Raw genomic sequence first — 15,039 nt, forward strand, 5'->3', positions numbered from 1 at the left:
TAATATATTTCTTTCACAAATATGTTCTTGAAGAAGCAATTTAATTCTTCACCAAAAAGACAAGAATGGAAAACCTTGTTGCCGTATTGTTTGATCTTAAATATTTAATAGGAGTGTTTGGATAGGTTTTGTTGTATTGTTTGATAGAGTATCTATTACAATATCTTTTAATTTTCAACCTAATTAAGTAAATGTTAATAAAGAGCAAAGACTCAAAGCCGTCTAGTCAACAGAGGCCTAGAACCTAAGTTATATTTATATTTGAAAAATCTTATAAAATATATTTATATATTAAATTTAACATATTTTTTAATATATAAAATATATTTACATACATATACATGTAAAGTTATTCGGTTCGATATGAGGATTTTTCGTTTTTTTTTTATAAATTAAAAAGACCATCCCAATTGTTCGGAAAGGTTATTCACTTAAATAAAAGTCCATGATTTTATTGAAAAAATAGCGTAAATCGGTTCGATTCGGTTAGATTCAGTCAGTTCGATCGGTTTTTCATATTCTTTTAACACCCCTATGGAGGAGTATGTATTTTAATTTGTAGTTGAAGCTAGACACTTGGAATTTTATGTAATTATTAGGAGTATCTCAGCTATATATTTTCACTAATCAAATATCCCTAAGCTTACAAGTTTAGAATAAATTCCCTTCAAAGCTATATCGCATATCAAATGAAACTCTTTAACGTTTTCCTCTATCACCCTCAAAAGGTGGTTAAATCAAAGTGTAGGGATCAAGAAGTTTCTTTGTGAATTAACACGTTCCTGCTTTCTATACGGAGAGCTTGAAGAAGTATTGTCTTTCATTTTCTTAACTGTCTAACATTTGAAACTTATTAATCCGATTAATTTAAACTATATGTTATAAGGTTTGTTTAAGAATAAAGTGGTCTACTTCAAACTTTTTTATTCTTAAAATTCGAATCAAGATATTTTGCTAAATATGGATGGATATCATCCATCCCACAACGTACGTCCTCGAGTAGAATCTTTATTATTAATGATCATATATAATAATAAAGTATTTTGCATTTATGTGTATTAAATTATCTTTGAGGTTGTTAACCTTAAATTATATTTGATACATATATTTTATTTGTGGTTGTTAATATCATAAGACATTTCGCATTTGCGTACAAATCATCCTGAGTGGGTTTCACTTTAATCAACTCTAGAAAAATTGGAATGAGAAGACTATAAAATAGACCAACTGAAATGTCATCAAATTCGAAAGACTAAAGAATGACTTTGTGGACATGGGAATATTTGGAACCTCCTTACGCGCTAAACGGAAGTTAATTAACTACTTTACTGTTTCATGTCTAAATTTATGTAGTATATTTGTAGTTTCTAAATTCTGAGTGTGAATTTAATTTTTTTAAAAATAAATTTAAAATTTAAAAGGCGGAATGACCTATGAGACCCTTGTACTTGGCTCTGTTTGTCAGTTGAACTCTTATACTCACGACTTTGCCAACTGAACCCTTAAACTTACTAAAACGCAATATTTTAATCACATCTGATCATTGACCGAACTTATGTGACACTAATATTGCTGAGTTGGAAAAATACTTGACAGCACGCGCCTTAAAGCGAGTGAATATATATTTTTTATATTAAAAATCATTACAAAAATAATTTAAAATCAACCAATCAGCCCCGTTGAAGGACAAACTGCTGTGATGCCTTTCCTCCTATTTGTTTGTTTATTCCGCCAAAAGAGAAGCTTTTGTGATTTGCAAACAGGACACCATAGTGATCAAGTACTCGATCTACTGCTGTATCAGAGTCCAATAGTTCCAAAATTATGGTAATAAAACTTATTAGGAAGTTACAAATGAAAGGTTCACTCATTTGAGGACATCAAACTGCGTGCACAATCCATCTTTGGCTTTATTATTATCATAAAATCAGTCTTATCATATGTAACTTGCCGTGATTTCCAGGGAATTCAATCATCATTTGAAAATATTAACATTTGAGTTACCGTAATATAACTACAACGATAGTACTATAAATATATTGTTAGGAATGTGGGCTACTGAAGCCACATCCCGTGACTTGAATGAAGCCTCAATGGTCCAGAAACACGAGAAGTGGATGACTCGCTTTGGGCGTGTGTACAGAAATGATGCAGAGAAGGCAAAAAGGTTCAATATATTCAAAGACAATGTTGATTACATTGAGTCAATCAACAAGGCTGGAATGAGGCCTTATAAGTTGAGCATCAATGGATTTGCAGATTTGACCAATGAGGAATTCAGAGCTACTCACAATGGATACAAAGCGTCTTCTCATCAAAAGTCATCAAAAACCATATCATTCAGGTACGAAAATGTGACTGCTCCAGGTACCATGGATTGGAGAAAGAAGGGTGCTGTTACTGGAGTTAATGATCAAGGGCAATGCGGTAAGTATTCAAATTACGTCCTGTTAATAATATCCTCAATTTTTTAATGAAAAAAAAAGAATCTTATTAGCATAACCTGATAATATTGAAGGATGTTGCTGGGCATTTTCCGCTGTTGCTGCTACTGAAGGGATCAACGAGATCAAAACAGGTAAGTTGATCTCCTTGTCTGAGCAAGAACTTGTGAACTGCGACACAAGTTCGGATATGGGATGTGAGGGAGGTCTTATGGATGATGCTTTTAACTTCATCATCATCAAGAATCACGGGCTTACTACTGAATCTAATTATCCATACGAGGGAACAGATGGCACTTGCAAAACCGGAAAGGAATCCAATGACGCAGCTAAGATTACTGGTTATGAAGATGTCCCAGCCAACAGTGAATCTTCTCTGTTGAGTGCTGTTGCTAACCAACCTGTATCAGTCGCCATTGATGCTAGTGGATCAGATTTCCAATTCTATTCTAGTGGTGTTTTCACTGGAGAATGTGGAACTGAATTAGATCACGGTGTGACAGCAGTTGGATATGGAAAAACTAGTGACGGGACAAAGTATTGGTTAGTCAAAAACTCGTGGGGGACTAGCTGGGGTGAGAGCGGTTACATTAGAATGCAAAGAGGCATTGATGCTAAGGAAGGAATTTGTGGAATTGCTATGCAAGCTTCTTATCCAACTGGTTGATGAAATAGCTGAGAAGTTTGATGGGAAGTTGTTATTGATTCGTCTTTAAACACTACTGTTATTCACCTTGTTCATAGATTGTGTGGTGTGTATACTGTGTATATGTTACAAACTCTTTGTTTGAAAATTCTTAGTGTTAAACAAAAGTTTATATGTGAAAATATTTCAGCATTGAACAATGAAGTGCAGGTATATCTTCTTGCAAATCTTTAGCCACGACTTGACCTAAAATAAGCAAATTTGTCTAGACACAAAAATTAACTAGCAGTAAGCAATGATGAAGAAAATTAGAGGAGAGGACACTTTGTTCTTGCCTCCAAATGACAAGTACAACTTGTTATATATGTAGCTCATGTCAAAAGAGACTTCTACATTTCATTGAATCTCAATATTAATTATCGAAATATGACATGTTCTCGAAACTAGATTCACTCGTTCTTGTTTCGAACTATTAACCTATTCCAGAGCAAGATTAGCCTATCCTGCACTACTAAGCCTTCGTAAACTTTGTTTAAATTCATGAAATTTTGTACCTAGAAGATCGAATCCTGCATTTGCAAGTTGGAAGATGGAACTACTACTCATCATAGACACACGCACACAAAAAAAAGAAAAAAAAAAAGAAAGTCACCCAATCCAAATATTAAGCAGACGGGGATAGTAGTGTAATACACAAATACTTAATCTCGTTCTAGTTTACAGATATATCCAACTTTCAATGAGCACTTGCACAAACAGTACCTCGAATCTCTGGCATGAAAATCAAAATTTTAGTTTCTTGTGATTGAAAAATATACATCAACACCCTTCTGGTGCCGGAATTTGCCAAATACCAGTGGATATAGAAAGCCTGGCTTCACAAGGAATTTTCAATGTGGTTTGTTACGCTCCCATTCATGATTATTAGAAATTAGTTTTTGAAAATGTATGTTGCACGTTTGTCCCTTGTAATTACTACAAGATTTCTATATAATTAAAAAAATTGAATTTCACAATAGAAAATAAGTGTTATTTCACGCTACTTAGTATAAATATTTGTAAATGATTTAAATACAATTACAATATGTATAAATAGTTATTCATAAAATTAAGTAATCAAAAGAGAAGGAGTCTAACACCAAATTAAAGTTTAACATCAAATGGACAATCTAACAATCATATCAAATAGTTTTAAGAAATTGTATCATTTTGATACGTAGATTTCACATAAGTTATTAGTTGTGAAGATATCATATAATGTTTGAAGAGAATATATAAAAATTTATCAATATCCACTACATTATTATAGCATCACAATAAATTATACAACTTCAGATGTACATTATGTTCATCCCACAAATATTCGAAAATAAGATGACATAGAGTAGACTAAAAAAAAAAAAAAAGCTAATGATTTCTAAAACTTTTAAATAATAAAAATTAAAGAGAGAAACAGTTCTAGCTTAAAAGAATGGAGGAACTTCCTCAATAACTAACAAAAGCATAAATAAATTTACCTCTTTTTTGTTGCATATGTGATGAGCAATAACATCCATCAACAATTATACATTAGAATAACTAAGTGTATGCATTAACATAAAGTGATTGTGATGAGCAATATAATTACGTACATCCACCGATAATCATCCATCAACAATTATACATCGGAATAACAAAGTGTATGTATTAATATAAAGTGATTTTGAAAACAATTTTTTGATATATATAATTATAAGTCAAAAATTATAAAAGTCATTTAAAAAGTGATGATATACATAACGTCTATGAGAATTAGATTGGTTAAAGTTGGGATATGTAAAGTTTCTGACTAAATCTAAATATGTGTGTCATATTAAGATGTATGGTAATTCAAAGGACATTTTCTTGTTTAATGTTTAAGGATATTTCAGTTTTTAAAAGATATCATTTACTGCCTTTTGTTGTTACGAAACACTTTATCTACCAAACTCCTTTTTGGAATTTCATGAATTAATTCTATCTAGAAATATAATGGATTGATACCATATAATTATTAGTATTTAATATTTTATTAATTCGTTTTTTAATAATATTTAAATTTAGTGAAGGGGTAAAATCGTACTCCAACTTTGAAGTTATGATCTCCTACTTATAATAATACTAGTCCTGGGAACGCGCGTTGCACGTTTGACCCCTATTATTATATTAAATTTATACGCCACAACTCATGTTTTGTAATATTTTTATCTTATTGTGTGCCACCAAGTTCATCCATTGAGTCCATGTAAAGTAAGAAATTTTGTAAATATAAATTATATAAAATATAGTTAGAAAAACTCTTTTTATAATTTGTGGAAGTGTCATTACAAGTTTATTTCAAAAGCATATAATAAAGTTCAGTATTTTCAAATAACCTTTCTAATATATAATATATTAATTTTCATTATTGATTTGATTATAAAAGTTAGGAAAAGTTATTTTATTTAATTAAAAAAATAGAGAGAGACACTTTCGTAATCCAACTTTGAATTTTAAACCTTCCACTTTTAACATAAAAAACATTTGTAACATCATCTCAATTAACGTGAAAAGCAATAACATAAACCTTTCATCATATTAATGAAAAAAAAAACTTAACTAATAAATAATTAATGCAAAATATATCTAAATGTGAAAATTTTATATTCAACAAATATAAAAATATTATAAAAGCGAAACGGTAGATAACTAAACAATAAAGTACTATATAGCACACAAGAATCAATAATCAAAATAATCTCCTTTTTATATTACAACTAACTTATGAAAATGGTTTTCCTATTCTAATTATTAATTTTTGAAAATAAAAAAATGGCAATGAAGATTAAATATATTAATTTCAATTATTTGCTATAATATTAAATCACAAATTTTATTTTTATAAAATAGAAGCTACAAATAAAGTATATATTCACTTATTATAGTTGATACAAACTTCTTTTTTTTACCATTAAATTGAATAAATAAATAAAAATAAGTTAATGCACTGTGTTGACATAACAAAAATTGATCCAAAAGAAAAGAAAAATATTTTATTTTATTTTTGTAATGTTGAAATTCCGACCTCCGGAGGTCGGTATTTTTATTTTTTGTAATGTTGAAATTCTGACCTCCGGAGGTCGGTATTTTTATTTCTGTATTTTTAAAATTCCGACCTCCGGAGGTCGGTATTTTTATTTTTGTAATGTTGAAATTCCGACCTCTGGAGGTCGATATTTTTATTTTTTTATTTTTGAAATTCTAACCTCCGGAGGTCGGTTTTCTGCTACAAAACAGGCAGCAAATTGTTGCAATTTTTAGTTGCCTACCTGCATATTTATACCAAAACAACCCAAAGCCAAATAAACTTTATCCAACCAAAAAACACAATATTTTCAACATATACATTAAACTATTTCAAAATAAACTTCATCCAACTTCAAAATAAACAAAAATACGATCAAATTAAACAATTCCAAAAATATAGAAGTCTAAAATGTCAAATAGATACAACTACTCCTAATCGCCCTCACTCTCCTTGTCAGACTTACCATTCTCATCACCCTCACTTTCCTTATTAGACTTATCATTCTCATCACTACTGGCCGGACATGGAGGAAGAATATTTCTTGATTCAAAAAGAAAAGTTAGTTGGGCCTGAAGCGCTGCATACCTCTTGTTCTCTACCTCCTTTGCTGCCGCAATCTCCTCCTCTCTCTTCCTCTTTTTTTCTTCTCTCTTCTTCTCTCTTTCGGCTACAGCAGCAAGCTCGGCATTGAGATAAACTATCTTACTCTCCATTGCAGATATTGTCTCTCTATCCCCGCCATCAAAGATTGAGGATGATGAACCACAATACCAAGAATTCTTCTTCTGATACGCCTTTTCTGGATAGCCATAGATTGAACCTCTAATCGCTTCACCAGCACTCTGTTTCCAAAGATTCTTGTTTTCTTCTTGTGTAAATGGTTTGTCCTGACTCTCAAGAGGTAGAGTACTACGATATTCCTGAGATATTCGTATATACCTATCCTGTAATTTAAACAAAGAACTCTACGAATAAGAATGTAATATATCCAAGGAAAAGAAAAAAAAGATTAGTTTGAATGGAGTTCTTACATATGTCTCTTGAGCACGTGGCTCAATCCATTTTTCTTCTTCTGTGGGGTTGTACTCTTCTTGACGTGAGTAACCTTGAACATCTCTGCTACAGCTACCGGCCTACCCATCTCTTTTACCTGCAAATAACATATATAGAATATGATCTCATTAATCTCCAAAAAGTACTAATCAAAAAAGAAATTTTTTTTTTTACTAAATTAAGAAAGTATACCATTCTTTCCTTCCTAGTAACCTGGCTAATAGCTCCACCAGTGTGCAAAGAGCCTCCATTTTCTGATGCGCGAGGCATCTTCCCAATCTCACTCCTCTTTTTAAATTTTTCATCAGTACTCCAATGTTTCAGTAACAGAGCCCATCGATCCGGTAACATAATCTTAGGCATTCTGTTTTCTCTTCGACAGTCACAAAATGTGCTAGAAAGCAACTTTGAAGCTTTAAGCTTGAAGTTCACTTGAACGTCATCCTCGTGTTCGGGAGCCCATACATAATATTTCTGTAATAAAAAATAACTAAATATTTATTGTTCAAATGACTAAAGAATTTAAATGTATATGATGTGAATTTAATTTATATATATTCTTACCTTAAATTCGTTGAACATCTACCCTTGGGTGTTAAGTGGAATCGAACTCCAATTTGGATACACACCATTATAGTGAGTTCCGATGCACTTTAAAATAATATTTGCCATACCCATAAACAAAAAATAATCAATCAATTAAAACATAAATAGATAAATGAAAGATAAAACATAATTAAATCATACTTGTATCCTAATGGCTCGATGATGAGTCTCCGAAAATTGTCTTTATCGCCTGGCTAAGGACCATGCGCATCTGAGTGCTGGGTGGTGGGAGTATTAGGCTCCGAGCCATTGGATTCAAGATGAAGATTGGAAAGTCCAATTGATCCACTACTAGTATTCAAACTATTGCACTGACTAGCACTAGATGATGGTATGGTAGACCCACGACCAAGATGTGAATAGCTTTGGAAAGTTTGGTACCCTGAACTAGGTACCACAGTGGGTGTAGATATAGTATAACCAGATTGTGGAGCCACATGAGTAGAGCCATTATGTGACTGGTGTGCCGAGTGAGTAGTTGAAATTGAGGCTCGTTTTGAAATATTAACTCGAGAGGGCTCATCAGATATCACGACCCCAGTGGGCCTTCTCATAACATTGGCCTTAAATTTCTTTTTTGGATTTGCGGATTTTTTTGATTTACCCTTGTCTTTATCTACCATCTATATCAATTAAATATAAAGATTAAAACAAAGTAGTACAAAATAATGTCACAATGTCGAACAAATATATCAAACAAAGTTATCATAACATAAGGCTTAATCCAAATAGTCTTTCACAATATCAAACAAAAGTTAAAACTACTAAAATATAAAGTGTACTCAAATATGAATAGCTAAAAATCCACTAACTAAACATACAAATTGTTATTCATCCTCTTTGGAAGTTTCTTCATCATCTATCCATTCACATGCATCATCTTCGGAAGTTTCCTCCTCATCTATCCATTCATCCTCTTTGAAAGTTTCCTCCTCATCCTCCTCCATATTTGTTGGCATATCTAACTCTTCTCTATTAACTTCTTCTAAAATGTGATAAGGATGCTCAAAATTCATTTCTAACTCAACATCCACTACTTGATGAACACTTGATATTTCATTTTGATATGCAACATCCAATTCATTCTCAACTTCCACTCGCCCCATCGGTTTTGTTTTGATTACAACCCACCAATCAGACTTATCCCTACGCAATGGATAAGGAGCATAGTACACTTGCTTAACATTTTGTGCAATAATAAAAAGATCATAAGCCTCATACTTCCTAGTGTGCTTGACTTCAATGATATTATGTTGCTTAAGCTCCCTCGTACCTCTTGAAGTTGGATCAAACCACTTGCATTGGAAAAGTACTATTCTTTTGATTGGCCAACCCGAATACATCCAACTACAATTAGGATCCATCTATACAAACAATAATGATAATTTTAATTTCAACAACTAAATTCACCAACTAAACGACATTATTTATTTTAACTTATTCAAACAACTTAACAACTTTTTAACTTTAACTAGTTTAGTTTTGACTTAATTCCAACTACTAAATTCACTAACTAAACCACAATATTTATTTTAACTTATTTAAACAACTTAACAACTTTTTAACTTTAACTAGTTTAGTTTTGACTTAATTCCAACAACTAAATTCACTAACTAACCCACATTATTTATTTTAACTTATTCAAACAACTTAACTACTTTTTAACTTTAACTAGTTTAGTTTTGACTTAATTCCGACAACTAAATTCACTAACTAACCCACAATATTTATTTTAACTTTTTTAAACTTAACAACTTTTTAACTTTAACTACATTAGTTTTGACTTAATTCCAACAACTAAATTCACTAACTAAACCACAATATTTATTTTAACTTATTTAAACAACTTAACAACTTTTTCACTTTAACTAGTTTAGTTTTGACTTAATTTCGACAACTAAATTCACTAACTAACCCACAACATTTATTTTAACTTATTTAAACAACTTAACAACTTTTTAACTTTAACTACATTAGTTTTGACTTAATTCCAACAACTAAATTCACTAACTAAACCACAATATTTATTTTAACTTCTTTAAACAACTTAACAACTTTTTAACTTTAACTACCTTAGTTTTGACTTAATTCCAACAACTAAATTCACTAACTAAACCACAATATTTATTTTAACTTATTTAAACAACTTAACAACTTTTTAACTTATTTAAATAACTTAGCAACTTTAACTAGTTTAGTTTTGACTTAATTCGAACAACTAAATCCACCAACTAAACCACAATATTTACTTTAACTTATTTAAACAAACTTAACTTTTTAACTTTAACTACATTAGTTTTGACTTAATTCCAACAACTAAATTCACTAACTAAACCACATTATTTATTTTAACTTATTTAAACAACATAACAACTTTTTAACTTTACCTAGTTTAGTTTTGACTTAATTCCAACAACTAAATCAATTTTATCATCTATAGGATCAAATAGTGTTGGTACTTATGCTTAACAAATATATTATTTCTAAATTTAAAGCTAAGTGTCAACACTAGATGGACACAAATCGATCTTGCAAGAAGATCAATTTTGTCATCAATAGGATTAACTAGTGTTGGTACTTATGCTTAACAAATATATTATTTCTAAATTTAAAGCTAAGTGTCAACACTAGATGGACACAAATCAATCTTGCAAGAAAATCAATTTTGTCATCAATAGGATCAACTAGTGTTGGTACTTATGCTTAACAAACACATTATTCCTAAATTAAAGCTTAATATCAACACTAGATGGACACAAATCGATCTTGCAAGAAAATCAATGTTGTCATCAATAGGATCAACTAGTGTTGGTACTTATGCTTAACAAACACATTATTCCTAAATTAAAGCTTAATATCAACACTAGATGGACACAAATCGATCTTGCAAGAAAATCAATTTTGTCATCAATAGGATCAACTAGTGTTGGTACTTATGCTTAACAAACATTCGACGGACACAAAAAAATTATCACAAAATTAAAGCTAAGTATTAATACTAGATGGACACAAACACATTATTGAAAATAATTGTACTTGAACTTAAGAAATTTAGAAGCACCAACCTTATCTCCAACTTTGATGAAAGAAGCAATATAGTCTTGTATCAACTTTTTTAGATGTTGAGCTTCCTCAGTTGCCTAGCACGAAAAGTTCTTAAATTAGTTAAATATAGACTTCATATCCAAGAATATTAGTTATATATATATATATATATATATATATATATATTCAAGTTTTAATAAGTTCAAGTTTCAATTCAAGTTCATATTTAATTTCTAAACTTAATTAGTTATGTATTCAAGCTAATTAGTTCCAAGTTCAAGTTGTAATTTCAAGTTCATATTCCTAATTAAGTTCAATTTATAGTAAATTCAAGTTATAATTAATTATAAGTTCTAATTAAGTTGTAATTCAAATCCCTAAAATTCTAAATTCAAACTAGCTAGCTAGTGTCCCAACTTCAAACTATTAATTAGTCCTAAAATATCAAATACAATTTAAACTATTAGTCCTAAATTCCAAATTCAAACTAGCCTTAGAATCACAAATTGAAAGTACTCCTAGAATTCAAAAATCAAACTATAGTGCTAAAATCCCAACAAACTATTAAAAGTCCTAAAATCTCAATAATAATTCAAACTAGTCCTAAATTCAAAATTCAAACTAGTCTAAAAATCACAAATTCAAACTAGCCTTAAAATCCCAAAATCTAACTAGTGCTAAAATCCTAAATTCAAATTAGCTAGCTATTCCTAATCCCAAATTCAAACTATTAGTCCTAAAATCTCAATAATAATTCAAACTAACTCAAATAATACCCAAATTCAAACAACTCCTTAAATACCCTAATTCAATCTAATCTTACAATTCCAAAATCAAACTAATTAACTCAAGAAATACCGAATTTCAAACAAATCCTAAGATACCCTATTTCAAACTAACCCTAACATTAAAATTTTCAATTCACAAGCAACAAACACAAACTAACAATCAAACAATCCCTAATTCAAACTAACAATCAAAAATCCTAAATCATTCACTTACTAACTAACAATCAATAAAACTAAGTATATTAGTACTCTAATTTTGAGATACTTCAACTAAATAGAAACAAAAGTAATCTTTTATGGAGGTTCTAAAAATTCACCTTAAGTAAGAAGGTCGGGGATGGTGGCGCGAACTGAGAAAATTGACATGGAGGCGGCGCGACCTCCTCTTGCTGGGCGCGACTAGCAGCTGCGCGCGACCTTTCTCTACCCCTATAGCTGCGCGCAACCTTCCTCTGCTGCTGCGATGGTGGTGCGGCGTGGTGCTGGTCGGGGATGTTGGCGTGGCGCCGGTCGGGGAGGGTGGGGATGGGCGTCGATGGGGGTAGGTGGGGGGTGGGGCGGGGGTGAGGAGTGAGAATTCACTTAGGACTTAGGAGTGAGACTTGATATTATCCTTCTTTTTTTAAGAGAATTGTTTAATTTACCGACCACAGAATGTCGGTATTTTTAAAAATAATTATCTATATTTAAAAATATTTAATAAATACCGACATCGTGAAGTCGATATTATTTAAATAAAATAATAATTTAAATATACCGACCTCTTTAGGTCGGTATTTATTAATTTATTTTAATATAAACTCAACTCTTGAGGTTGATTTTATTAATTAAACACACACACACACATACATATATATATATATATATATATATATATGATCAACAGAAGTTTAATTTAATAAATTTAATTTATCGATCAAGTTAATTTTATAAATTTAAATTATATAACTCCTAATTATATAAATTTATTAATTTTATTGATCAACAAAGTTTATCAATATCAAATATATATATATAATTTAACTACACATCAACAGAAGTATAATTTAACAAATTTAATTTATCGATCAAGTTAATTTTATAAATTTAAATTATATAACTCCTAATTATATAAATTTAATTTTATTGATCAACAAAAGTTTATCAATATCAAATTTAATATATAAATCTCCTTGAATTGATCATCGGTATTTCTTTAATTGATAATGTATTTCATATCTAAACCACTAGTATATAAGACTTGATTTGTTAAACTACTCGAGGATTATATATTTATTAAATTAAACTTCTGTTGATGTGTAGTTAAATTATATATATATAATTTAACTACACATCAACAGAAGTTTAATTTAATAAATTTAATTTATCGATCAAGTTAATTTTATAAATTTAAATTATATAACTCCTAATTATATAAATTTAATTTTATTGATCAACAAAAGCTTATCAATATCAAATTTAATATATAAATCTCCTTGAATTGATCCTTGGTATTTCTTTAATAGATAATGTATTTCATATCTAAACCACTAGTATATAAGACTTGATTTGTTAAACTACTCGAGGAGTATATAATTAATCAACGTATTTCATACTCCGATAAGGTATCATTTACATGTCATCATAATTAGGAGGTGATCACTACACTTAACATCCATTCAATTAGATCGAACATATATAATAATACTATCTCGCATTTCATACTCGAATGGATTATATGTTAGCTCTTCACCTCTACATCATGACATGAGATATTAAGTTTATGATTAGACGACGGACTGATAGAATTTGTACATTACTCTAGAAATATAAGTATAATTATCTCCTAATTCATATCAACGTAGTTTCATACTCTAAATATGGATTATAGATATTTTTTTATTTATTCCACGAATTCTAACTTTTTATTTATAAAAGTATACAAAATTGTTACACTTTTTGAACAATTAATTGTAGGTGTAAAATGAAATTTTAGTATTATGCACAATAGCAAAATTATGAGTATTAATAGGAATATTTTAAACAAACCAGCCTCCGGATGTCGCTTTTATTGAAAGTAATTAGATTTAATAAAAAATACCGACGTCATGAGGTCGGTATCACATTAAATTTTAAGATAAATAAAAGTAATCATGTTAATTAAATAATATTGACATCGGGAGGTTGGTATTTTATATTAAATTATTTTTTAACTTGCATAAAACTGTCATTTGGAGGACAATTTATTTAAAGTTAATTGAAAATATTAATTTATTACATAACACAAAATCGTCCTCCAGAAGACGATTTAAATAAAATTAAATCAAAATAGAAAATAAAACCGACATCAAGAGGTCGGTTTTTATTGTAATTCATTTTCTAGCAAAAATTCCGACCTCCTGAGGTCGGAATTTGGTTTTCTCGCAAACCGCAAATCGACCTCCGGATGTCACTTTTAAAAGTAATTAGATGAAATAAAAATACCGACCTCCGGATGTCGCTTTAATTAATAGTAATTAGATGAAACAAAAATACCGACCTCATGAAGTCGGTATTTTAATTACATACTATTTAATTTTACCGACATTCGGAAGTCGGTATTATAAAATATTTAATTGAGAAAAAATTCCGACCTCAGGAGGTCGAAATTTTTAATGAATTACAATAAAAACCGACCTCTTGATGTCGGTATTATTTTCTCAATTAAATATAAAAAATGCCGACCTCATGAGGTCGGTATTTTATATTAATTTATTTTTACTATTTAATTTTACCGACATACGGAAGTCGGTATTATAATTGTTTTTGTTTTTTTATTTTACACAAAACCTATTGAGAAAAAATAAAATATTGTTATTTATTTGTTTGTTTAATACCGACATCAAGAGGTCGGTTTTTATTGTAATTCATTTTTTCTGTGAAAAATTCCGACCTCCAGAGGTCGGAATTTGGTTTTCCCGCTTTATTTTGCATTAAAACCGACTACTTGTAAATACCGACCTCCATTTGAGGTCGGAAATTTTTTGGTCGGTATTCACTGTTTTTTTAGTAGTGCATGTATCTCGCTCAACACTCTCATTCTCTCCCTTGCCTCTCTCACTTTTATACAAACACAAATGTATAAATTGTGTTTGTATAAAGCGAGTGAGACTATACATACAAATACAAATACATATCTCTCTGTCCTATGCACTTATAATTATACTAATACAAATTTTTCCCTGCCCAGTTCTCTTTTGGCTTTCTCTCTCTCGCTTTATACAAGCACAAATTATATAAATACAATGTACAAATTTTGTTTGTATAAACGAGAGAGAGATTTGATATACAAATACAAATGTTTTAACTCAATTCAATTGTGTATTAACTCGATTCAATTGTATACAAATTCAA

At 29.9% G+C, this 15,039-nt stretch overlaps 1 protein-coding gene across 1 annotated transcript; it reads left to right on the forward strand.

Moving 5' to 3' along the window:
• Window positions 1-2,021: 2,021 nt before the first annotated feature.
• Window positions 2,022-3,111, forward strand: LOC125835294 (senescence-specific cysteine protease SAG39-like). The gene is made up of 2 exons (XM_049514420.1): window positions 2,022-2,427; window positions 2,519-3,111. The coding sequence occupies exons 1-2, from the start codon at window positions 2,049-2,051 to the stop codon at window positions 3,109-3,111; spliced, it is 972 nt and encodes a 323-aa protein (XP_049370377.1). The 5' UTR covers window positions 2,022-2,048.
• The last annotated feature ends 11,928 nt before the right edge of the window (window positions 3,112-15,039 follow it).

The sequence above is a fragment of the Solanum verrucosum genome, unplaced genomic scaffold, assembly GCF_900185275.1.
Source record: "Solanum verrucosum unplaced genomic scaffold, falcon-dt-bn FXZP01001278.1, whole genome shotgun sequence".
Classification (NCBI taxonomy): Eukaryota; Viridiplantae; Streptophyta; class Magnoliopsida; order Solanales; family Solanaceae; genus Solanum; species Solanum verrucosum.